This window comes from Cygnus olor, chromosome 25 (genome assembly GCF_009769625.2).
Source record: "Cygnus olor isolate bCygOlo1 chromosome 25, bCygOlo1.pri.v2, whole genome shotgun sequence".
Classification (NCBI taxonomy): domain Eukaryota; kingdom Metazoa; phylum Chordata; class Aves; order Anseriformes; family Anatidae; genus Cygnus; species Cygnus olor.
Window position 1 is genome coordinate 1394039 of NC_049193.1, and position 26798 is coordinate 1420836.

Consider the following 26798-nt stretch of genomic DNA (forward strand, 5'->3'; position numbering starts at 1 on the left):
CTTATTTACTGACACACATGGAGACGGTGGGGGGGAGCCACAACTCACCTACCCTGGACTAGATTTTGGTTTAATGCCCAAAGAGTTAAGTATTTCTCTCTCCTTTAATTTCAAGGAATTATTTGGTGTGAAATGGAGATGCACATTGTAGAAGAAACGAAGAAAGATGCACTTTAAAGAGCTAGGGAAAGGAGTCCATAAGCTACTGAGTAACGCCGTGCGTCCATTCTTCTGGACAGTCTCATCTGAGAGCTTAAAGGCTAGCCAAGATATCTCAAAATCAAATTCTGTTTTCTGCTAACTATAACGGGTTAATAACAATAAGAAATAGCTGAACTTTTCCGACGACTTGGCAGCTATCGGAATATCCGAGTTCGCCTCCCTCCGCCCCGGCTCTCCGGGTGCAGGGCAGCGCGAGCCGACGTCAGTCACCTGCAGGCTGCGGTGACACCGAGCTGATGTCACCGAACGTGCCCGGCAGCATCCCCGCTGCTGCTCGTACAGTACCGCGGGGCTGCGACAAAAGTCGAGAGGATCTTTTGTCGATAACGCTGAGCCGCGGCTTTCAGTTCAGGCAGAGCCACGGCGGCAGAGCCCTGACACAGTTAAGCGGCACAGCCTCCTTGCCGGGTTTTAACACTTACAGAAATCCCCTGTTAAGTGAACTTCTGCAGCAGAGCACCGCTGATGTTGTGAGATAACCCTTGAGTCCCATGAGCGGCAGGGCTCGATCTGGGCTTGGGAGATGTAATATTCTGATAAAAAACGGCACTTCCTTTTCAGGCAGATAAGTGCGTGTGCTCGCAGCACCGCTGGAACCTCAGTGCACGCCGAGGCGAGGGTTTGTCATCCTCTCCTGTCTCACTCCAGCCTTTTAACCGCCCCCCCTTCGCACACCTAAATGCAGCAGCAATTAGCATCCATAAACCACAAGTGTGGCTTCTATTTCTTTTTATTTCACGACCATGAAAGCTAGCTAACATTTGTAACGCCGAAAAGTTGTCTGCCTCAGAGGAGGGAATCAAGACATAATTAAACACTTGTGCCTGACTGTGCCTCCCAGAGGAAGGAATGTACCTTTTAAAGTGAATTTTTCAATTGAGGACTCTTCAACTTTGGCCACCGAAGGCAGCGGTGGCGGGGTGCATAAAGGAACAAGGGAAATTAATGCTTCCCCCATGTATCTGCCTCGCCGCTTGTCTCTTTTCTGACTAGATACAGGAAGCACCATGGGAACGGGGTATTTTTATGGTTGCGGGCAAGCATGCACCATGTGCACCACAGCATGCAGCTTCAATTCCCTTGAGGCAAAAAAAAAAAAAAGGTTTCTTCTTTCCTTTTTTTTTTTTTTTTTCTTTTTGTTCTCCATCAAGCTTTTAATTAACATATTACTGCAGCCTTCTGCCTGCTTGCCCTGTATTTAGCAGGCGTGGCAGCTGAAGGCCATTTAGAAGGGGCGTATCACAGGACAAGTTGCGTTGTGTTCAGTGAATGGCCCTCGCTTTGGCAGCTCTGACACATGAACATGTCAGCCAGCCTGTTTGCATGCGCTCAGAGAAGTACAAACATGGAACTACTTGCTGCAAAAGCGGATTTTCTTATACCAAAAAGAGCGCCGATCGTGCTGACATTTCAGCCTAGTTTGATTACTGCATTCAGGAAATTTCTGTAGCCTTTTTAAAGGATCACAGTATCACTTTCTGCAGACCTAACGTAAAAGGCACCACCAAATTAGAGACAGACAACATCTACATTTGACCAGTCTCCCATCTTCTGTTCAAAGTCTCAGAATAAGTCCCCACAATGTATTTAAAGACTGTCATCCATTAATAACACAGACTTCACAAAAAAACTGTGCAGTCTAAGAAACTGGATGATTACCACTTACTATGAATGCTTAATAAAAGAAAAAAATGCTTACTGAAGAAAAAAAACATGATAGCCAAATATTAAGGTGGTGGAAAGCAGACTTCTGAATGCTTAATCTCTTGAAAAAAAGAGTTTTCTGTGTTGTGGGCCATCATCAATGGTGAATTGTGAAAGTAAAGACTTAAGTGGAACTGCTCACTCACAAAAGGAAGGGATCATGGACACTGTGATTAACATTTATGAGAACCACACATTGTGTGTTATTTCTCTTCAAATCTGATACGTAATGAGAGCATTAGTGTTCGCACCAGGCAACGTGCCAAATGTCAGAGGTGTTTTTTAGGCAGGGCATAATCTGTTTCCCAAAAGCCACCACGGATACTGACAATATTTCTATTCTGTGATTCTGGAGAATACTATATATTCACTTTTACCAGGGTTAGTGATCCCCGAAAGATAATACTCCCACCAGGGCAGTACTGTCAGAGTGCGGTTTCACTTATCTGGAACTCAGACAGATACTTACTGACCCACAAGGACTGCTCAGTGACTAACATAGCTGTTACTGTCAAACTGCAACAGCAAGACACGGAAGCCAAGATTATTCGTGGATTTTAGTATCCAGCAGCAACTGGATTGGCACTGGGCTTTAGGAGAAATTTAAATGCACCTACTGATATTTGCACTGCCCGCAGCACTAGTGCAGCACGCTTAAATATTTAAGATTTATTATGCTTTCAGTATCAGAATGATTGTAGAAAAGTGTATGTGAATCAATGAAGTAAACATAAGAAGTATTTAGTTTTGTGCCATTTTACACTGATATACTGTAGCTATCTTTTTTTTTTTTGACATTTAAAGGAGTTTTCTCCCAGCAATTATCTCCTCATTCCTGTACTGAGAATTGCAGAATAGAGCATAGTGGTACCAAGTAGATTCATACTTACTGTATAATGTGAATAAACACTCAAGGTAAAGGAGTATCAAAGAATGAACTGACGTTCTATTGACATTTATAACCTTATCTTTGAGAGGATGGTCAGACACTGGAACAGGCTCCCCAGGGCAGTGGTCATGGCACCAAGCTGCTGGATTTCAAAGAACATTTGCACAATACTCTTGGACATAGGGTCTGGGTTTTGGGTGGTCCTGTGCAGAGCCAGGAGCTGGACCCAATGTTCCTTGTGGGTCCTCTCCCACTCGGGATAATCTGTGATCTATGAAATCACGTATGGGATTGACAAATAGCTGGACCATGGCTGCGATTATTTCATCAGCTAGGGAATCTGAAAAAGATGACAGATGCCCTGGATGTAGAAAAGGCTCAAGCCTTCCACGTTCTGTGGATAAAAACATTACACTTCTCTTTTTAGGGTAAGCAGAGCAGAACTCACCTGCCCAAGCTAGATTCTACAATGCAGACATCTATACTAAGCTTTTCGCTGACTCTACATGGAGTCCTGACAAGCAGCAGCTGCTCTGGGGACACCAGGCACTTCATCCTAAGCCAGGCGGACAGATTTGATCAGAAACCTGCATGCTCCTTCCATCAACTGTTAAGAAAAGCCAGATACTGGTCCACTTCAACACCGGTGCTGTCCAGACATACTTAAGTGAGACTAATTTCACCCTCTGCACATCCACTTCTGCCAGTGCAATACTCCCTTGAGTGCTTTATGTTGTTTGGTACTTGTTATTTAGTAAATAAATGTTTAATCTTTAATAATGTGGAGGCTTGAAACCTGAACATTTCACTGCAGTCCAAAATAAAGTCATCACATTTACGTTACAGGGAACAACCGGGCTACTTGGGCAACCAAAACAGAGACAACCCTTTAGTGATTTACTTGATTTATGTGATACATGAACCCTACCTCAAAACTACTAACCAAAGCCACAGACATAATTTGTCTTGACACTGCTGTGGTGCCATGGACATGCTGTACTTGAAAGGCAGCATGAAACTGGTAAAACAATGCATGTCTTTTCCTCAGTGTATGTATACCACATCCTCTACCAGGCAGCATTTTTCACTGTTTGTGGTTGAGAACTGGCATAAATGAACATGCTCAGCTCACTGGCAGGAATGTTTATTAATGCTGTGATTTTATGAGCTGCTTGATCGAGGAGGAAATTCAAGGTCTCTTGCTCTATCTATATGTAATATACAATGACACACAGACAATTTCTAAATTCCAAGAGCCTGTAAGATAGCCCCCCTAAGTCCAGGAGCTGTTTATCTTATATCTAATAAGTGAAGAGGCCCTACTAGTTTTTAAAGATACACAGAAGTATGCTTTTATGTAGGACCTTTCAGATTAGAAATAGCACATATTGTTTTAGTATTTTACTCATACCTGTGTCTTCGTTCCGAGTTGCATGGGAAGTATTTACTGCTTGAGCTAAATGATTAACTTGGTAAACTGACCAACCTTCTCTTCACCCCTGGTTTAAAGCAGGACATTACTGCTAGTTTTAAATTCTACAGGGCTGAGTTGTCCTATGAACTTGAGATAACCTGTCCTTTTTTTTAAAAAAAAAAAAAGCTGTCATGTAGCTTAACAATATTTATTAAAAGCACTAGCCTAATGCACGCATTTGTCATATGCAAACTACTTTTAAGAGTTCACGTGCTAAAACACACACTAAACGAGGTCACCATATGCACAAGCTATTTTTTTTTTTAATCTTGCTATCCATATTTCATAGATGCTGTGTAAGTGGCCTTTCTAAAATGCACGGTAGGTTCCCTGATGGTTGTTCCTCCTTTAGAGCATGTTAAAATGCTCTGAACTAATTGTACCATTATTTCATTTACAGACATGTAGGCAAAACAGAGCTATCATCCAGAATAAACTTTGTAATTACTCTCACAGCATAATCAGATGAATAAAAAGAAACCATAACTATTATTATTCATAATTCAGTCCCCACTTTACCTCCTGCTTCTTCATTAGACTGATTGAGTTCCTTCATATCTTCTACGTTTTCCATACTTTCCATTTCCTGGGATTTGTTCAGACTACAGTCTGTCAAAACTTCCTGTCCTTCTGAAACAAGCAAATTGTTAAAAACAGTAACTATCAATGCTCCATTATTTCCAAGTTATTGCCTCACTGTATCTGCAAACTCCCAATATTGTTTCCAGTACTCACAATGCTCTTCTTACAGATGCGCTTGCTGCAATTTCACTGAGTGGATTTGTTGCTGGAAATCATACACAAACTCTCACACAGAGTACGCACCTTTAAGTCCTGAGCTTTTTCTCAAATTTAACTATTCTGGATATTGTCCCAAATAAGAACAAAATAGCAATGACTTTGCAGATAACTCAACATATTCTACCTATTCTACTAACTGCTGCTAGCAGGTAAGCAAACAAGCTCTTCAGAGCACGCAAGAGGAATTACAGCTCTACTTTGTTCATCAGGGGCAAAATATTATTCACTCTGGCCCCAGTTCAGGAAACTGCCACTTCAAATCCAACTGCACTTCTCTGCTTATTGCACGTATCTTTTGAAATATCAACATTATCAGAAAGTTTTCTGATGATCACTGTGGCAGCAGTATGTGCCAGTACTCCAAGCCTCTTTTCTCTAGAAGAAAGTCAGATTTTTAACTGCATCAAAATTTATTTGGGTGATTTTTTTCAAATAAAGCCTCTTTCATAAAATACATGATACAGACTAGTTCAATGGTTCATATTTATTTAAATTTCAGATATATAACTTAAAAAAAATCCTGACATTTTCTGTGAATAATCCTGTGAATTTTTAATAAATCAAGCAATTTAAACAGTTGCTGTGAACTTGAACAGTTGGATAGTAAAATAAACAATGCTTCTCAAGCTAAGTATTACATTGGATCTGAAAGAGTTTTATTTTTTGATTAGCAAGAAAGTAAAACACTTGTCTAACTCTCACAAAAGGTTTGTTTTCATATTTTCAGAAATGCAGTCAACCAAAAGAATCAAATTATTCTTGCTTCCCTAATCAAAACTTACAACTATACAGTGTTTTTTTTTTCTTTAGTATCATTTTCCAATATTATACTGAACTTGAAGTTTTATTTCAATGCTAGAATTTACTTTTTGCCTTTAATACCTGTTATTCAGTGTCCTGGGAATCTAAACAAGCTGCAAATCTTATATTTTTTTCCATTTAAAATGAAAGTTTTCAAGAGAGAGTAAAAGAATGGAACTTGAACAGTGTAGTACCTGCAGCCATGGGCTGTTCCTGAGCATTACTTAGGTCCATACCAGCCTGTGAATCTGCAAGAGACACAGAAAAGCAATCTGAGTTGCTTAATATTTGTAGAGCCACTCATGACATAGCTAGTAATCTTACAAATTCCTGGCTTCTTGACTAGAAGCAAAATTGAAAAAGCAAAATTCTCAAAGAAATGACTACCAAATGATTATGTTCCATCATACAACTTCCTTATATCTTGAGCACTGACTGTCATGTGTCCAAAAGATGGGTTAAGTATTATCTTCTAACTTCAAATATACATATATATAATGAAAATTATTACATGTTCAGTTTAACTTCTCATTTTGCACCCTGTGAGCACAGCACAGTGGTAGTAACTACACAAAGTAAAGTTATATAAAGCATGAAGTACCAGCTATTGATAAATTCCTTTTTAAATAAAAAAGGAAAGACCCTATAATCTTTACAAAATCTAGTTGGTCTAATTCCCACTTGGAAATTCTGGTAGGAATCATGCGACAGGAATTTAAAGAACTTTAAGAGGACTGCAGATGTGGCCTGGTTTCCAGAAGTGCTGAGCACTCAGCAGACCTCTCAGAAGACAACGTAAGCTGCAGATCCCCCCCCTCCAGTGCCCACCTCCAGGGTGGCGACTCCAGCTGGGGGCACAGCTCTGACCTGCCCGGATAAGGTTTTACTCAATGCCTTGCTGCCTTGAGATTTCACTGATACCAGAGCTCATTTTCTTAACAGTGTCACAGCTACCTGCTTCCTTCCCCCTTTCTTTCCTCTCTCTCTTTTTCCTCTTTTTTGCAGATCTGAAAATCCTTTACCATCTTTGTGCATAAAAAAAGTAATAGCTGCAGGACTCGTAAAATTCATTCCTGACAGTTACATAAGAGAAATGCATATACAGTGGCCGTGAGGTGTTAACCACTAGTGACATTTACCCCATAATTATCTATCTTTACCACCACTACATATGGAACATTTTTGTGGTCTCCACAACGTCAAAGTATAAAGCTCTGTTACCTCTGCAGGAAAGAAATCTAGCGTCCAATGGGGCTATCCAAAACCTGCATGAACAGAGCATGGACTGAATTGTCCAACAAAATAAAGGCAAACTCAGAGAAAAAAAAAATAGATCTATCCAACAAAGTTTTTGTTTTGTTTTTAACGTTTGGTTTTGTCATCTCCTAAACACAAGCATTCAGCTCCCGTTTCTCAAGAATGGGTCTAAGAGTTATTGTTCTTACCAAAGAACGGAAACAAAAGAAAAAAAAGGAAAAAAAAAGCCTGTAAGGATGGACCTAGCAATGATTCAAACCATCCAGCAGTAGCCTGAGCTCTTCAGGGCACAACTCCTGCCTGAAAACAAGCTGTTAAGCTATTAGCACTTAGGAAATGTGTCCTAAAATTAAATCGGGGCTCCTGTCCTTTCATGCAAATGTAGCATGAATGGAAGCTTTTCATTAAGTTTCTTTTATTAGTGAGAACGTTGTCTTAACTTGTGTCATAAGCAAGGTCATGGAATTAAATAACAAGAAGTTCAAATATTTACTAAGTCTGAATTTAAAAGCTGTAACTATGGGGTTATTAGGTATTTTTATTTGTCTTTGTTTCATTTTATCATACCAGGAAGAGTGAAGTACAAAGAAGCAAATGGACCGATTTATATTGTGAATACTGACGGGGAAACATCAGTAAATACATGGTACACGAACAAAATTCTCCCTGAATTGGTTTTAACCTTACATCAAAATAATACAGATACTTTAATTAAACAAATCCTCACAACTGTGCAAATAATAAATCTTTAGGCAAGACAATCAAATCCCCAATACTCTGTAATACTTGAACTTGATTTTAATTTCATTCAGAAATCATCTGCAGGAGTCCCGTTGGCTGGTAAAGCCCCGAACTGGCCAAAGCCCTGGGATTTAGCAAGAGTGCACCCCACACGGGTGGGGTGGGGGCGTGCTTCAAGACTCGGCAGCAATTCTGCCTTCCAGGGGCTGGCAGAGGGTCTTGAAACCAAAACTTAGAGCCCCACTGAGGCTGTTTCACTTAAGAGAAATCCGCATCTGTTCCTGTATCAACAGATTGTTTTAAAAACCACCGCATTCACCAGGACACCTCCCTACCACACAGCCACTCCACTAGGGATGCATCCATGTCTGCAGCCTGCCGGGTGAGTTGCACCAGCAGAAGCCTCGGCACGTGGGGCTCGGTGCTACACCCCTAGCAGCCAGCCCCCAGCTGCCCCCAGAGGATAACGGGCCAGCAAATGGCACTGCCTGAGCCCCGCAAGGAGCCCCTGGCAGGGCTCAATGCAGCCAGGACTCAGACACCCATCTGCTTCATGCAGGCATTGCCTCTGCGTATTTATTTACATTTTAAACAGTACAAATTCCTGCCTGTGATGGGCTGCTGGGCAGTACGATCCTTCCAAAGGGAACAGCGACATACCTTACAACATTTCTTTTCCACAGAAAAACATCCCAGTCTTTGTATTACTTTTAAGCCTCAACAGCCACTCATCTGACCCTGACTGCTTTATGACACCAGTCCTAAGAAGCTTCTCACAGTCTTAGTGGTCTCTCAATGGTTAACCTCAGGTCTCTTTCCTGAGTAAGATATTTTCAGCCAGATCCTTCACTGTGTCCCGTAAGTGTGCTAGAAGGAAAAGGTCTAGGTCGCTTCTATCCCTGGTTCTGTACAAAGACCACATTTCTACCGAACGCTCAGAAAAGCACAACATGGGAAATCACTTACGCAACACGTTAGTCTTCGCAAGCTTCAATGAGATCCACTGACTAGGGTGCATGGAAAGGAGATGCTTGTCCTGTGTGTGTTGCAGCTGACGCACAATGTTCATGTACAAAGCAGAAGTAAAATTCATGTGCTTTTGAAACCAATCCTTAGTCATCCTGCGTTCTGCGCCAATAGCCAGAGTGAGCACAAATATTCAAATAGCTTGGTAAAGAAGCATTATGGCATTTCAATGTATAACTGTATTAATGTTTTATCCTGGTACTTGACCAGTTTATAGAAGTAACAAGATGATCTACCTGTATTTTAACCAAACAAAAAGAACTGTAGGCAGCAGAACTGGAGGCATGTCTTGAATTGTTATAGTCTTACCTGTGTGCCTGCAAAGTGAAAACCAGGCCATTGCCTTTTTACTGCCAACTGCGTTTTTCAACCCAACAGCAGTGCAAAGGGGATATCTTTTTAAATCCCGTATGCTATTAGCCCTTCTATCACAGCACATGGAGCAAACACGGCTAGTTTCCTCACCTTTGCACAGTCTTAAGAGGCAGAAGCAAGCCAAAATAAAACCGCACCGGTCTTGGCCGCTGCCCCAAGACCCTCCCAGCCTGATCCCTCACTGCTGGCAGCAGAGCCAGTGCCTTTGCTGGGGACAGCAGCAAGCCTCTGCCACCCCAGTGCGTTCTTCACCTTCAGCCTACATTATACTGCTAAAGAGAGGAAACCCATCTACGTCTGCCACTGAATGGCCTTCTTCAGCATTTACAGTCTCAACAGCTTTCTGAAAAAAAAAGTATCTGAGCCAAATAAACACTTTGCACCTTCAATACTAGGGCCTCTAATACTTTGCTGCACTTAAGCACCATGCACTTTATGAAATGACAGAGACAGGTTACATGCACGTGTTATTTTGGGAAGAAAACATGATCAGCAGCATGCAAGTAAGGGTAACATTTTGCTTGTACTGTAGCACTAACCTTCTGAAAACAGCACAGCATCTTCTAGTAATTCAACGCACTCATCCCAGCACAACAAATGGAAACGACAGCAGAGGGTCAGTTCTTGTTATCTTTGAGAAGATGAACCAGTCATGAAGAGATGTACCCAAGGAAAGAGAGCAGATCTTGGCTTACGCGACCCAGGTCTCAAACACCAACTCCTGCGAGTGCCTGTTAGCTAGTCAGCAACCCTACTGAGCATCCTCACACTGAGCACAGACAGCCAAGGAAAGAAACGTTGCCCCTTTTTCTCAGCGACAAATTTCCCACCGACTTCAGTGCAACTAAGATTTTACCCAAGACCCACAAAAACGGGGATACGTAGCAGTTACTGCGTCCAGAGGTAGTACAGTATAACGCCATCTTTTACATTAACTAAGTCCCTGAACATAACGACCTTAGACATTAACTGCTCCTCAGTCCCCACATGCAGCACTAAAACCTGAAGGATTACTTACACATTCACTTGTAAGCGTTCCAAAACCAGGGAGACGGAAAGTGACTTCTTAAATTATTACAGTTGCAGTGGCAGAAACAAGCCCCTTTTCTAATCGGACTAAATTTACCGATGCACCTGAAGAGCTTTCCTCTCCCGCAGCCATACACAGAGGTCCCGACTTGACCAAGCAAGGCAGCAAAGCTTCATTGAGAAGTGCCGAACAGCCAGCAGCCCCTTTCTTTCAGAGTATTAGTTACAGCTCTCCAGCAGCGTTAGCCTCAATTAAGTCAGATTCTAACACAAGTTACTTAAACGCAGACAAGCGTTTTAAAATCCTCCAGCAAAGGAGAAGACGTTTGTAAATAGGCAACTGCAATTAATTTCAAACAATCCCAAACCTTAAGTTATTGAGAGCCAGCGGACTCTAAACTCAAGCCTTTAAAACGAGGAGTTGGATTAGCACAGTAAGAACATCCACCTGTGGGGTAGGAAATCGAGTGATACTTTGCAAAGCTTTTTTTCCCGTTAAAAAATAAATAAATAAATACACGATAATATTTTGCTTCTCTTCAAAAGCAAGTCATGCTGTATAGCCCAAGATTAACTTGGAACTTGCTTTTTGCCGCTCCTGAAAGTTACACGCATGCTTTACGAGGGAAAAGAAACCAACGCGCCGTTTGAGTCGTTAGAACCTCCAACACCAAGAGCCGATAAAGCTCTAAAAGCCAGCTTTACCGTCATACTCGCTGCTGAAATTTGCTGAAATTAAGGGGGGGGGGGGGGGGGGGTGAAGCTAAAATAAAATAAAATAAAATGCCTCGTTCGCTTCCTGTGCAATCGCACGGCGCGGGGAGACCTCACCCCCGGAGGCTGCAGCCCTGGCGGGAGGCACCGCGGGGCCGCTCCTCACCTTCCATGCTCCGGCCGCCGCCGCTCCCGGCTCCCGGTGTGATGGGGCGGGGGGAGGCAGCCCCGGCGGCCTCGCCCCCTGCCGCCGCCCGCGGGCACCGCCACATCCGCCCCGGGGCTTGGCGGGCCGAGAGCGGCGCCGGGCGGCGGGGAGCGGAGCCGCCGTGCATCCCCCCCCCCCCCCCCCCCCCAGTCCCCCGGGGTTGGGTCCTCGGGTGGCTCCGTGCGCGGGGATCCCCCTAGTTTGGGGGGGGGGGGGGGGGCTGGGGGCGGTTGGGGGTACCGCGGTGCTCTGCTGTGCGGGGATCCGTCCCTCCGCCCTTCGGGAAGGGATGTGCTTTTCCCCACCGTTGGAGATGGCTCCACTGGTGACGGAGCCGTGGCAGGAGCACGCTGCCAGGATTGGGGCCAAGGAGAAAGATGCCAACCTAACAAGGGTGACACTTCTCAGGCGCGTGCCTGTGTTCGCAGCCAAGGCAGCCGGAGGCTCCCACAGCTCCCCAGCCACCCATCCCATCTCAAGCTACCCAACACCTGCCTCCAACTCACATCCCCACCCGCAAATCAATCAAGCAAGGCCACGCTGCTTCCTCCTGCCTCAGGGGAAGCCATTTGACATCCCCTCCTGCTGAAGGGCCACCAGCGAAATCAGAGGAGCTGTCACCCGCTGTGGAAAACCTTCAAAAGCACTGCCTAGGAGCTTAGCATTCTAGGGAGCTTTGTCTTCACGGTCTGCAGCAAGCACCAACACCCAAAACACTGCAGGAAAGCTGCTTGTGATGACTTGGTTTAGGTCATTCAAAGGACAATAGTTATTCATACGTAGAGTTTAATAGGGTGACATGGAGCTACTTCACATTGGCAGACTTCTGACTCATTTCACAGAGCAGGGCAAAGCAGTCTGAGACTATTAGAACTGGTGTGGCAACTGCATACTATGTGGTACCCACACACATGAAAGAATAACTTCTTTTCCATGTAGTTTCCTTTGTGTGTAATTTGGCCTGTTTCTGTTTACACACTGTGTAAGCATGGTAATGAACTCTCAAAATTGTTAAACAAGCACTGCTTTCTTTACGTTACTTGTTAATGGATTGCACACTTCGGACTACATATTAAAGCTAGCTCACAAGAGAAGATTAATGATTTTGCAACTTGATTGGCTTTTAAACAGCAGTGCTATTGCATTAAGAAAAAAAGCTAACAAAAGTTTTGTTTTAATAAACTAAAGCAAAGATGGATTCCCCTCAAAGTATCCAGGGGATTGTTAAGTTATCATTCTTGCACACCTAATACCGAAGTCTGAAAGGAGGCTCACTCCGCACAAGGAAGTTTGAGGTGTGCCAGGCCAATGTAGCATTGACTTCATGTGCAAGCTAAGCAATAGTCATGGCATTTTGATTTAGCAAAAGCCCTGAGTTATTACCAAGAAAAGGCCTCGAGATAATAGCTGGCCTAGATAGCAAATCAGAACAGAACATCAGTGCAAGGTAGTCAGTACCTGGCATGCTTTGACATCAACACAGTTTGTTTGCAGCTTCGAACTCTGAGCCAAAGAGACAGCAGAGAGTGGAAAAGAAAAATAAAAAACTCAAAATACTGCAGATAGCAGGCTCGCTGATGGCTTTCAGTATGACTAAGGCAGGTGTACTTCTGGACGCTTGGAGTTATTGCTGCATCTATTTACTACAGTTTTCTACTTACTTTGTCACCATTGTGCTTTTTGTAAAAAGAAAAAAACACCAGCTCAGCTGTATTTTAAAACTGAGAAATGAGTGTTTGGGGGTAAGAAAACTGATGAAGGCTTAATGCAATTTATTCCCTTACTACATATGTTTTCCAAAAAGGGGTCCAGAAAGCAGAAATAATACTAATGCAACTGGAGGATTTAGATGTTAATGAAGTGGCAAGTGAGATGGTGAACCAGCCTGATTGCTTGGAATATACAGAAACCGAGTGTGAATGCAAATTACTACAGCTCTGGTGTGTGATAATTAGGCAGAGACAAGATTCTCTTACTTTGCGTTGCATCAAGGACTGCTTCTTAAATTGGTGCTCTTCCACCACTTCTAAAAAAAGTTCTAAAAAAAGTCTGGAAAAACAATGATAAAAAAGACATCTGGAATAACCAAGCCCTGTTCTCTACTATTGCAGACAACCCTGTATTCCCCTTCCAGAAGTAGCCATGCCTGTTTAAGGTTTCTTGCTCCCTTAAGTTGTATGCAGGCCCTGGAATCTACTGCTTTGATGATCAGGAACCTTTTCATTTTCCAGCCCAGAATTATTCATGGATATTTTCTCCTATTGCCAGGTTTGTCCTCTAATTTAAATTATTTTCCCTCAGCTACACTTATCTGATAATCACAGAAGCAGTTATACCTCTTCCCTCTGCTTTTGTTTCAAGGGCAGAAATCAAAATAGCCTAGGCTTGTCAGCCTATCAAAAGTGTCACCGTGTTCATCATGGCCCTCCTTTGCATTATCCCCCCTTTAGATCTTCCACCTTAAAGATTAGAGACAAAATTTGTGATCTGCATCTCAGAAAAATCTCTCTCCAGAACTCCACACAGGTCTTCCAGATGACCCTGTACTCCTAGAAATTTCTCTACATGCTTCCTAGGATAATGTATTTGCCTTTTTAATGATCAGATACCTATCCACACCATGAATAAGTTTACAATAAATATTTTCCCCCTTTTCTATCATCATCTTCCCCCTAGGCAGGGGGAAGCAACTATTAGCACAAATACCAGGTAACAAATACATGACTTCACATTCTGTCCTATTGAATCTGTCCCTACCATTACCATGTCCTTCAAGCTAACTTTGTTTTGTTTTTCCTGAGGTTTAGAAACCTGTAATGACAATTTATCAGTCTAACTTTGAAATACCAGACTCTGAAAGGAATGACTCTTTTGACTAAAGACTCAGACCAGGAGCCTAAGTTTATAAAGACTGACGAATGCAGAAAATGCTTCATAGTAAAGATACTCTTTTATAATAGTTAACAAGCCAGGTGTTGAAGGGCTGTGTAGGACAGTTACATGACAGGACAGTAGGGTAAAAACATCCTTAGGAAGAGAGGATGTTCAGACGAAAATAGGACTAACTCATAGCAGACACGTTAAAAACTGAATCATTGTGCTTATACAGCACAAGCGTGAAATGTTAACTTTGAGTAAAACTGAAAACATTCAACACACGGGAACGTTGGATCTTTTGAGGTGGTCCGAGCTATAAACTATTCAGCAGCTCAAGGAAATTAAGAATGAAAACCCTGACATAGTTATTATACCTTAAAGAACCAGCTGAGCGTTCATATGTCAGTCTAACAAAGAACAAAGCATAGTCACTCCCCTGCAAAGAGAGAAGTGAGATGGTGAAGCAGCGCATGCATTTAGTAGGGCAAGGAGCCTTGCAAGACATAAAGCGAAGGAGACACTCTTTTCAAGTAACACCAGGCTTGAGTAAAAGTATTTTCCATTAATAATTTGAGATCTTTTTTCACATTGTCATGTTTTAATAAATAACATTTGTAACTTAAATGCTTTTCTACACAAAAGCATTGAATTAAACTTTTACAGCTATCTATAAAAATAGCTATTATTCCTGTGTTGGCTGGTTCCTTATTTGTTAGGCAAATACTGTTACATCATTTTCAGACACTGGCATGATCAGGGGCTGCACCACAAGTGTAATTTAGCTAATTACCAAAGGCTTGGCTACAGTTCCTCATCTTGAGCATCTCATCCTGTGCAGTGTGGTCTAATGCAGGTACCCTCCTCCCCCTAGCAGGGCTGTTTCCCAAATATTTTTACATGCACTCAAGAAATTCACTATTTCTACTTCTAGTTAAGAAGTCATAAGCAAGTCTTACAAAACATGTAACTGACTGAAAACCACCACGTACTTCAATAATATGCCATCCGGCTGTTTTCGAGCCAACAGGATATGCCCAGCTCTTATTTTCAGTCTTTCTCACAGCGACTGGCAGGAATATTTTTTGCTTTTAAGCTGAAAGCAGACATCCCACAATGACTCGCTCCAGAAACCAGCAGGTGAAGGCGGCCCCGGCGTGCAAGCCATGCCGTTAGCTCCTCAGAGCTGGCAGTGCTGGAACTGTGTGTGGAGCAGGAGATGGCAGCCTGGGTGCCCTTGCGGTTACAGGGCCGACCACAGTCAGGCCTGAACCTGTTCCCCACCCCCCCCCCCCCATAGTTTCCTATCGTAGCCCACACAGCTGGAAACACCACCTTGAGTCAAAAATAAATTTTGCTGCGTGCAGTGGAAGGGCGACGCGGTGGCCTCTCCCAGGAGGGGGGCGGCTGACACCCAGGGAGCAGCGCTGTCCTTTGCCTCCAAGCACCCCAGAGGCTTTAGGGGCGCCTGTGAAACAAACAGAAAAAAAAAAAAAAAACAACCTAAAAAGCACAGGGTGTGGGTGGGGAAGGAAAGAGTCAGCTGCGTGTGGGGCTGGGGACCCCACCTTCCTGTCAGGAGGCTCCGCAGAAGCGAGCGGCGGCCCCAAGGAGAGGAAAGGGCGGGGGGCAGGCGGGAAGGGCCGTTGGCACCCCCCAGCCGTTGGCCTCACAGGGCAGCCGTTGCTGTGGGGGCGGCATGGCGGGGGGCGGCAAGAGGCCATGCTCCCCCCCACGAGTCCTCCTGGGGATGGTGGCAGTGGTGGTGGCAGCGGCAGGCTGGGGTGCCCTAGCTGGAGGTACCAAAAGGCCCGCAGGGGTGGGCCCACCCCAGGCATGGTTCTCCTTAGGGAGCTGCTGCGGGGTCCGGTGGTACCGAGGGATGGGGGCAGTGCTGCTGGGTGAGCAGGCTGTGGTGGCCTGCAGGACTGACCTTCAGCACTTAATAAAGGCCATGAGGTGGGGGGGGGGGGGGGGCTGGCAGTGCTGTTTCATCCCCTCAGCCTGACTCCAGGCAGGCAGCGGTCAAGCAGGGCTGTCCCGATCTGCCACCAAGGCCCGAGAGCACCTCAGCAGTCAGGACAAATGCTGGGAATACTGCCATAGCTGTTTGTGGGGTTCTTGCACACAACCCCTCATGCTCAGGCATCTGCCTGCTGTTTCCCAAAAGGCAGAGGCTCACATGTGCTTGAAAACCCAACACCCACCCACAGTCACCATGTTGCACCCCTGCTGCTTCCCAAGGCTCTCACATGGCCATTGCAAAGAGCCTTAGCTTTCTGGTTGGATTTTTATAGCTTTTCTTTTTTTTTTGGGGTAAAGTGAAAGGCTCAGCTAGCCTGGAACCTGCTGTATTAAAAAAGATTCACAGCCTGGGCACTAAAGCAACAAAAAGTGGCAAGCCAGCAACAAGCGGGAGCCCTCGTTTTGGAAGGGGGAAGAAGGGAAGCAGCAGAAACTTGCTAGGACAAAATAAATGGCTAAGAATCATGCATTTAGATTTCCTCCGTATAATATTCTAAGTCCTTTTCCCTACAGCAAGTGCTGTACCTGAAGAAGAGCTACGTTCTGTTGGCTTAATTCAAAATAATTATATTTATGCTGACATCAAACGTGAAGGTAAATTTGTCGGATTATAAATATATTTAAGTCTTACTAGACTTTTGAAATGCCATTTAAGTACAGTGATCGTTATGTAAACAATGCTATGCATGGAAGTGATGCAACCAGGTTTAGCTAAGCATACTGCTGGAGGCTCCGGAATATGGTTGACAGCATACATTAGCGAGATGGTGCAGGCTGAGAAATACACTTGTCCTGTGGTGCACTTGTGGAAGATGTTGTGTCTAAACAAGAGTTACCTGCTCAGCTACACAAACCCAAGCTCAAAACCTGGTGCTGGGACCCTGCAGCTCAGTCTGGTGGTTTCTGCTACCCACAGTCAGCACCCACCGCCCCGTGGACAGTTCCAGCTGTTAATAGCAGCAAGCAGACACACGACCAGCCTTCTCATTAGTCCCAACAGGAAAAATTAGTTTAACATCACATTAAATACAGCTTTGAAGTACTTTGTCATTTCATTCCATGTCATTTACCTTATTCTCTTGTGTTGCAGTTAAAGTGTATGTTAAAGTATTTACAAATAGTCCATTTCTGGTATGCATGGATTTGTCTCTTTCTCAAGAAGAAATAATAGATCCCAAGTATTTGTGGATTGGTCCAGATGGAAAAAATTTAGAAGGTTAGTTACCTTTTTTTTTTCCTGACTACAAAGAATTTCCACTCTTCCTGCCTTCGCCATTTTTTCCAAGTCACTGATAGAATAGGCTTTTTACAGTACTTCTGCTCAAACTTACAAACAGCCCCTGCCTCTTGGGGGTGGGGTCAGAAATCAGGAAAATATGCTGAGATAGAAAACTAATTTCTCTGTTTACAAGGGGAAAAGTTGACCTCAAATGGTTAAATAAGTTACCATGCATGAAATCACGTATTTTCCTTGTTTCTGTTGATGCTACCCTGCAATAGTGTGGTGGGTCCAAACAGTCGCATGGCCCTTTATCAGAGTTTTCCACAAACTCCGACAGACTACACTTCCTTTCTCCCTCTAAAACTACAAAATGCTTGAGATAAAAGCAAACTTGCAGCAAGTCTAAGAGGTCAAATTTTAGACTGTTTCAGACTAACACAAATCAGTGTGTCATTATGTACTAAAAGCCTCATCTTTAAGTGTTTTAAATGAGCAGAGCATCAGAAACCAAGTATTTCCAGTGATCAACTGTTTCCTGTTTCTATTCTAGGGCAAATATATGCGAATCTTACAGAAACTGGAAAGTTGATGCTGATGGGTTTTAAGGAGTCCATGTCTGGAGCCTACACTTGCACTCTTTCTCACAGAATCATAGAAACTATGACACAAGAAGAAGTAGACGTGTTTGAGACATATAAGTTTATGTTATACGGTAAGATTACTTGCTTACTAGTAAGCTAATGCACGTAGCCTTTGCAGTTTGGTGTGTTTATAACAGGCGTGTTTATTTCAAGGCTTGACAGAGATTGTTAACATTCTATGCCAGAAAAGAAATGTGTATATATAGATAGTCAAATATCCTTCCAGCCTGGGAAAAAGTTTAAATGACAGTCAAGAACATATGGCAACTCAAAGAATAAAATAACCCCTACCTTCAACAAGAAACAAGTGAACTACGGTAATTCCAGTGTTACCCAAGATCTGAAAAGAAAGCTCAGGTCTGAGCGCAGTCTCCTACAAGAGAGATTACCATACTGAACCTAATGCCGATGCAGAACGAGCTTGAGCAGTACACTCAAGCCTTCCTCCACCCTTTGTAACCACTGTTCACCAACATCACCTCTCCACCCACAAAATAACGTCTCCGAAATGCTCAAAAACACTAACCTTTTTCAATCATTTTTAAAACATTCCCTCCCACACCTTAGCTGCATAGTGTTTTTGCATCAACCCAATCCGTTTCTGTATTTATTTTACTATGAAGCCGTGTTACTGAACTAGCGTATCTATTTGCCCCTTTTTTGTTTCAATGTGTAGGAGCAGAGCCTCATAACACAAGCACAAATTCCTGTATATTTCAGACTAAAATGTTCCTTACTGTTTGAGTCAGCTACAACAAGGATAAATTTGTTCTGGTTTGGTTAATGAGTAAACTATTTACTTGTTTACTTTTGAATAAGTGCCTGTATTTCTGATACAAAGTACACTGATATAGAAGATAAGGCACTGTACAAGATTGAGTGATTACACTGCTGAACTCATACACAAACTATTTTCTTAAAAGCATACAGGGAAGCTGACCACGCATATCAGATATCTGTTCGCTTTACTACAAAGGGATGTGAGCTAGCAGCTAATGCCCAGTTCTTTGAGGAACTGAAGAAAATCTTAGACAACATAATTTCTGATCTGACATGCCACATCATAGAGTCATCGTACAAATGCCATTCCATCAGGATACCAAACCAAGGCCTTCTGCATGAGCTATTTGTTACTTTTCAAGGTAACATATGTCAGCGTTTGTTTGGGAGTGATCATTTCTATTTATAAACAACCTGGGTGTACTATAAACATCTGAAAAATATTAAAATCAAGCATACCTGCAGAAGTTGCTGCCCTTTATTTGCGATCCCTGTATTTTTTCTTACAAGCCCACAGATGGAGCTAAAATGCAGTTCATATGCTGAATGCATAGTACAGTACTTACAGCCTTAGCAAGAAACAATCCTTTTCAAGGTGTTCGGTTTGAAACGGTTATCGAAAGGAGACAATTGAATAGATACGATTTTTCACTAATATAATTGTAAAAGGAAAATGGCCTGTTGTTTTTCATTATTTGATTTTTAATAAGCCTGTGACCTATGTGGTTTTGCTTGATTCTAGGAAACTGCACAGAGGTAAAAAGCCAGAGCTTCACAGTTCCCTTATGGTAATACTGATGTGGCTGTATTGCCTTGCAAAAGAGGTTAAATCAGCCCTGATGGCTGCCCTAACTTAGATGTTTTTATCGCCAAGTAAAGGAAATTATTCAGTAATGCTTTGACCATATTTTCTCCCGTATCCGTTCTCATCACGTGCCAAGCAGAACCACCCAACAATTTGTGGAACAGTTTGGTGGCCGTTTTCCCCTCGGCAAAGTCCAGGGGTGCTCGGAACAAAGTGGGGACACAAAGCTTTGAAGTTTTCCTGTGACTTCAGTCCTCTCTGTACTGAGTGAGGGTGCTGTGTGAGAGTTTAGTTCCTTTCTCCTCACATCTCAGCATGTTCCCCCCCCTCCGTTATTTTATTGGTTGACCTCTGGCTCTTACTGGAAGAGCACAATTTAAGTAACTGGTAGAAACCACCAGGACCATCCCCCCTCCCTTTTGTCAGTGACTCATTTTTCAGAATTCAAGTACACCAAGTAAAAAACTTTTTTGAAACACTATCTTGACTAGAGATTGTGAGAGAAAAAAATAAAAATCACCATTCTCCACAAATTAGAGAGGATGAAACATAAAATGCTGAAGCATTCAGTGAAGAAATTTGTTGGTGTTTTTTTCCCCTGAAATGAACCTGAAGATAGCTGCTGTAAGTTCACTAATACATCCTTAAATACAGACATGAATGTGTATCTCTTTTCCCCACCAATAGTTAATCCTTTTGCACCCGGATGGGAAGAAGTTTGCCAACAGGTTCCTTATGACTGTGAAGATGCAACAAACATGAAAGTCCAAGAGGTTCTGTGTCAGCCACCCTTGTCTTCTCCGCATGTTTAACACAAATTCCTGCCTTAGCATCTACAGATTTGACTGGTAGTAATCCAGCTTCCCCCAGATTTTATGGGATTAATATCATTGTAAGAGGTGATTCATAGAGCTCGGATAATTAAGTTCAGAATGGAAAATTGTTTTAAAGGTCAAATTGATCCACACCAAAAAGATAGCCAGACTTACTGTTCCCATTATACTACCTCAAAAATAAGGAATCAAATATAAACATTTATGTTAGTACATTAAACTTCCAGATCTTTAAATTAAATCTTTGATTTATGACTCAGTAAAGGGAACATAATTTAAAATAAACCTACTGTAGCCAGTTTCTGAAATCTGTTATCTCTAGCTTCTTAATGCTAGTATATACTATTGTTTTGTAGCCTTGTGACAGCCTGGGGGGGGGGGGGAGGACGACACAACACCAAGAGGTATTTACTGACATCGTAAATCAAAACCATGACTGACTATTTTCTTTATTTTTCCAATGTTTCTGAATTCCAGGCAAGAGATCGGATTGGAGAGTTTTTCAGTAGGCAGACGTACGCTTTGAAGCACGAGTTTCAAACTGCCCCTACAATACACTACGTGGACAACAGCTTCTCAGTTACCCACGTTGACAGCTGTCAACCAGGTTTTGGGAAAAACGATATCACCCACCAGAACTGTGCTGGTTGCTGTGGTAAATAAAAACACTTTATTTATATATTGCATGTTAGCCCTGATCACAGTCCTCTCTGAAAAGTATTTGGTAAACATCAGGGTCAGAAGTCAGGATATTTCCATTCGCCTTTTGGGAAGACATCCCTTCCCATCAGATTTTTTTTTTTTTTTTTTAAGAAGTGCCATGTGGAAGAGCAAGCTGGCAGTGTTTGCAATGGTTGTTAACACGTTAGTAGATAAAACTATCTCCAAACAGAGTAAATGGAAGCAGTGAAGTGTTCCTTCTTCCAGGCCACTGCTCAGTGACATCACTCAGGATATTGGGCAAATAAAAAACAATTACCTTAACGGTAGCACAGCTAGAAAAACCTCAGTTGCTTTAAAGGACCTTCTGCCAGCCGCACCACTGCTGGTCCTGGGGCTGGGGGCACAGGGGGTGGCACAGGGGGCTGGGGAAGGGCTGGCTCTGCTGCAGCACCCGTGGACTCCTGCTGACAGGCTGGCCCCAGCTGACGCAGAGGGGAGCTGACAAACTCTGTTCTCTCCACAGTGGTTTGCGAACCTGGAACATACAGTCCTAACAACGAAGTCACCTGCCACATTTGTACCAGGCCTCACATCAAGAAGTACGGAGCAAGGTTTTGCTAATAAACATACGACAGAAATTGGAAAATCGAATAGAAGCTATGAAAGCACTGTTTTTTGTGATATACTTTTCATTTTTAGCTACCAGTTCTGGAATCCTACATTAATTTTTGAATGATAGGCAAACTCCGTCATTCACACACCCCGACATTTTCTGTATTCAGGGAACATTTATAGAAGTGATGTATAAAATGAAGCGTTCATGCAACATAACTTTTTTTTTTAAATAAAAAAAAAAAGAGAGGCAGTTTGTCACGTGGCTGTGGGTGCAAGGAGTCCATTTCTTGGTGGTGACACCAGACAAGCTTCTCGCTGCAGTTTGCCCAGAGAACACTAAGAAGCTACAAACAACTCAGGGAAAGGTGGCAGAGCTGCTGTGGAGTTATGAGCCATAGTGACGTGCCAGAATCTCTGTATTAATAATACCTGGGAGAAATTACTCAGAAGTAGTAAGTATTTAACCTTCGTGATTTAAAAACATAAGCGATCTTTTCCTCTATATTTTGCTGTTTCTTTCTTTGAGTCCCAAATGCTGCAGCCCGCCCAGCGCAGAACCGGCCGATGCGCTGGGAGCAGCCACGGCTCCACGCAGGGCTTTCCGTGCTGCAGCCACCAGTGGGAGCTCTGCACCGGGAGCGCGGAGTGAAAGCGAGTCCCCCAAACCAGGGGGTTACCACCAAGTCCTGCAGCCCAGCCAGAAGAAAGGAGGCTGCTTTTGTGGCTCGCCTTGCCCACATCCCAGGGAGGCTGCTGAGCCTTCTCTGCCTGTTTGCTGCTGCATCTTCTTCTCCATCTGAGCAAACACAAGTGGCACAGCTCTGCTGGCCCCAGGGGTGTGTTGGACAGGATTATCCATCCCCTTACAGCAGCTGTGAGCTCCCAAGTTCACCAGGTCAGTAACAAGTCGAGATACAAATTGCCAAACACTGAGATAACAACAGGAAAGCTCTCTTCCCAGAAGAGACTTACTCTGATCTGCTGCTGAAGGTTAGCTGCCGTAGCTGCAGCAGTCGATCGCTTTGCTCACAAAGCAGCATTACCAGAAATTCTGATTTGCTGCTTTCAAGAGCATCACGAGTAACACTGCCTTCCTACCCAACCCTTCTGCAGCTGGCTTCTGAGCCACAGCAGCATTACAAGAACAGGCTTTTACAACTTGTCTTTAAGCTTTGCAAGCTGCTCCCTGCCAGAGCTGTTGCCTTCCAGACTCCTTGGTCACTCTGTTGAGGGGCACAAGAGAACTCCCCCTCCTTTCCCTCTCAAACTCGCCCTCCTTCCCCTCTCACTCCAGGGGCAGCCAAACAGCCAGCACAGTCCCATTTGGGGCCGCCTGTGCACAGGGGTTGCAGCCCCCCAGGGCCAGACTGAAGGGGACCCTGCACCCCGCTGCCTGTACACGCGCACACCCAGCCCCGGAAAGCCCTGTCCAGCTTCCCATGGAGCAATTCCTCTCCTTTTTGTGCTGTGTTGGAGTAAGTCAAGCAAAAGAACACCTCCCGCTCAGTAACCGCAACTTCTTATGGCATCTAGAAATTCCTTGGTGGGTACTCATCCAAAAATCGACCAGATTCAACCCAGTTAAACTTATCCATTTTGACAGCAACACAGCAGGAGATGGCATGGGCACAGACCACGCTCCGAGCTTTTCAGAATCATTACTTATTAAATACTGACGAATAAAATGTACTGTAACGAGCATTTAAACTGCCTGTAGGCTGATTATCTCAGCCGCCAACTGGACACTGTGTGCACCGCTCAGGCTTGTACAGATTAAGCAGAAGGGCTCCGCGACTGTTCCCTGTGTTCCTTGGCCTATTTCACAACAGAGCATCTCACAGAGGAATGCCACATACATAAATTATTATGGGGAAAAAAGCAGTAAGTAGGCACTGAGCGTAATGGCTAGTGAGTCACAAATGAGCACTTGCTGCCTCCTCCCTCTCTTAAAAAATGCAGTTACAGAAAGCTCTTGTAGTGCTTCGGGTTTTCAGTGGGCTTTTAAAATGTGGAAAAATAGGTCAAACATTTCCATATTACATTGCAGAGGGGTTTGTCATTAATCCCATGCAGACTTTCAAGAAAGAGGGGGATGCAAAGCAGCTTCTCTCCGGCACGTTGTGGACATAAGTTCTCCCCATCCAGTGGGGCTCCCCCCATTGCTTCCTGAGACAACCCAAAAGGCAGCTGCTGCTTTTATTTTTGGCACAGCATTGCTTGGAGCTCCAGCCCTTTCCTTTTCCCAAGCTGAAGGATCGCCATCGCACTTCAAACTTTACAAATCACTATAACCAGCTCTCACTTGGCCTCACCTTTATTTTTTACAGTCCCCAGCCACAACAGCCCATGAGGAGCATTACAGCCATGGTCACCACTAAGTCCTCCTTTTGCCCTGCTCCTTTTTTTGCATGCCTTCCTCCCCCTCCTCAGATGCTCTTGGCACAGACATGCCCAGGTAAGCGGCTGCCCCAGGCACTGTGAGCCTCAGCCTGCCCCCAAGCACGAGGCTTTCCGTAAAGGATGACGGAACGCATCAAGCGTGGCGACGAATTCTCACAAAGAAATTGAGAACTGAAAACTTCCTGCCCCCTTTCTCAGCAGAGACCTCCAACAAGTCAGCCTCGCACCCAGGCAGCCGCCAGCAGCGCGGGAACGCTTTGAAGCCTCTGAACGACAAAACCCAACCTGCTGCCTGCAAGCCGCAGCCCATTGTTCCGGTGTCAGAGCTGCATTTTCCCAGCCTGGAACAAACCACTTGAGAAGCACTTCACAAACACATGTTCGAGCACTCACTGCAGAGCCACTGCGCCAGCTAGCGGGTTACAGCACGGAGCCAGGACCGCGTCTGCCGGGGTGACAGTGACATCGCTGCACCGGTGCGAAGGTCTCCTGCCTCCCACGGCACCTCTGTTAACCCATACGTGAGCTGGAGGCGAGCTGGAAGAGGAGCAGGAGAGGCTGCAGTTGCCCAAGGCTCACAGCACACCCCCATGCAGCAAGAAAGCAGCAGCCCCTGCTCAGCTGGTTATAAGGAGAGAACAAAAAGCTCCTCCTGGGGCAGGAGGGCACGGGGATGGTGCTGATCCAGGGCACCTGGTGCTGCAACGCATCCCATCTGGGAGGGAGGCTTTGCAGGGAGGGGCAAACACTGGGGGCAGTGTCTGGAGAGGGCAAAAGGGCTCCTGCCCCAAGCTGCTTCCCTGTGAAGTGGCTTGGAAAAGCACCAGGGTGTCCCTTCTGTCCCCAGTAGCCCCAGCTGGTCCCATGGGCATGCTGGGCTCAGTGAACAGGGACAGCCCTGGCTGCAGCTTCGGGGCTCCGAGAGGACACGCATTGGGGGTGTGAAGCCCCCCTGGAGCTGTGGTCCCAGGGGGACAGGGGGTGCAGCACACAAGCGGGGCTGTTTGAATTGCTGAGTCAAAGCCAGCGGCCGGGAGCTGGTGTGAAATGCGAAGTGTGTTTAGGTATGGCAGCCCCCGTTAAGTTCTTTGGTGGGACCAATCATTTATAGAAAATTAAGCATATTTTCAAGTGCTCTGCTGAACTGGAACCGGGGGAAAAAAAAAAAAGAAGGATCCAGTGCTGCTTTCTGGCACCTAAACCCTGGCCTGGAGTGAGGCTGGGGGAAGGATGGCAGGAGCCCCACGGGTGAGACAGACAAACGAACACGAGGGGCAGCCCCAGCCCATGGGCACGAGCATCCACGCTTCCCACCGGCGAGAAGTGAGCCTGGGAAGGTGACGGGGATGGCTCTGCAGACCTCCAGGCTGCCCATCACTGCCATCAGCAGGCACAACCTCCCCCAAAGCTCCCCAAAGCTCCCCAAAACCTCCCCAAAACCACAGTGATCAGAGCTTGGCGGCGGCCCCTGCCTGGCAGCACATGAGGGATGGGGAAAAATCAGCAGCAAGTCCAGGGGGGCAAAATGCTGAGCCTGCAACGACCTGCACGGACGGGCAGAGCTGTTGTGATCCTTCGCTCTGCTTCGCTTTCCCATCCCCTGAAATTAAATTTCCTCTTGCAGAAGTCCAGTGACCACATTTTATGCACAGCACCAGTCCTGTAACAAGCAGCATCACAGGATTAATGAGTCCTTTGCAAGCAGTGAATAAGTATGATTCATTATTGGCAGCAATGCCACTGTAAATGGATTTTTTGTGGTGAAAATAAATAAATAAGCCTACATAACTGAAGGGCCGTTGATGAAGTGTAGGCCAGTTTTAATCACAGTGTAATTGCTGCCATCAGTTCTAATTATTTATAAATATTTTTATAATTGTGGAAATTAAACAATTAGACATCCTTCCTTCCCTCTTCAAAATCTAATCATTTAAAAGTTCAGGATGCGGTCTGGGGCTGGGAGCACTGAACGTACCTCTTGCACAGACCAAAACAGAATTGTTTTACCGTTCTTCTAAAACGTCTGTCCTGCAAAACGAAACGGGCACAGATCCTCCTCCACCCGCGGGAGCAGAAAGCCCCCGGCAGCCCCGAGAGCGGCCGAGGTGCCCCGGGTGTTTGTAACAAAGATTTAAGCGCGCGATGAAACGGCGCAGAAGGAGGTCGTGCTGCTAATTCGCTCGTTACCGATCCCAGCAGATAAATCTACGGCGTGTCAGGGAAGAAATTACCCAGAAATGCAGTATTAAAATGGATGGGATTACTGCCTCGATAAAAAGACACACATTTCGTAGAGCGCTGGGGAGGAAGGGCCCAGACCTCGTCCTTGCCCTTCCCGACCCGTCCCAGCCCCGCTCGCCTGCAGGCACCTCCCGGATCCCTCCCTGATCCCTGTTTCTCTTCTCTCCCCCTTCCTTGCAACACCCGAGTGAATACCCAGCACTACCACAGGCATAAATTCCATGCCGCTCAGTCCGTCCTAAGAGAAGTTCTCTTCCCGATGCTTATTGCAGATTTTTATGAGGTTTCTTATGTATTTTTCTCCCTGTCCCCCCGCACAGCCCAGCAGCTGCTCCATTGATCTGCTGCTCCCGCACCCCAGCCTCCTTCCCCGCGTGCCAGGGGCTGAGCTGGTTACAAACAGCAAAACGAAATCCTTTCGTTCGTTCCTTGGCAGCTTCGCACCGCCTCGCCCCCTG

At 44.8% G+C, this 26798-nt stretch overlaps 2 protein-coding genes across 15 annotated transcripts in view; one reads left to right on the plus strand and one right to left on the minus strand.

The window, feature by feature from the left end:
• The window catches only part of IKZF3 (IKAROS family zinc finger 3), a 49272-nt gene extending 24612 nt beyond the window's left edge, over positions 1-24660 (minus strand). Inside the window, exons 1-3 of one of the 14 annotated variants that reach the window (XM_040536743.1) lie at positions 11200-11285; positions 6086-6139; positions 4809-4919 (exon numbers count right to left, since the gene is read on the minus strand). In XM_040536743.1, the coding sequence (XP_040392677.1) occupies positions 4809-4919; positions 6086-6139; positions 11200-11206 (172 nt within the window). In that variant the 5' untranslated portion in view covers positions 11207-11285. The other 13 variants (XM_040536745.1, XM_040536742.1, XM_040536741.1 and 10 more) reach the window with 13 other exon arrangements.
• ZPBP2 (zona pellucida binding protein 2) lies at positions 14840-21731 on the plus strand. Its single transcript, XM_040536876.1, has 8 exons — positions 14840-15914; positions 16654-16734; positions 17231-17356; positions 17913-18074; positions 18927-19145; positions 20276-20361; positions 20899-21076; positions 21608-21731. Exons 1-8 carry the CDS (start codon positions 15815-15817, stop codon positions 21703-21705), a joined length of 1050 nt encoding a protein of 349 aa, XP_040392810.1. The 5' UTR covers positions 14840-15814; the 3' UTR covers positions 21706-21731.
• Positions 24661-26798: the final 2138 nt, after the last annotated feature.

Coding starts and splice junctions, on each gene's coding strand:
- ZPBP2 (XM_040536876.1), top strand. CDS start 15,815: ATGGCGGGGGGCGGCAAGAGGCCATGCTCCCCCCCACGAGTCCTCCTG. Junction 15,915..16,653: donor CTGGGGTGCCCTAGCTGGAG/GTACCAAAAGGC, acceptor TTTTCCCTACAG/CAAGTGCTGTACCTGAAGAA. Junction 18,075..18,926: donor ATATAAGTTTATGTTATACG/GTAAGATTACTT, acceptor TTTTCTTAAAAG/CATACAGGGAAGCTGACCAC.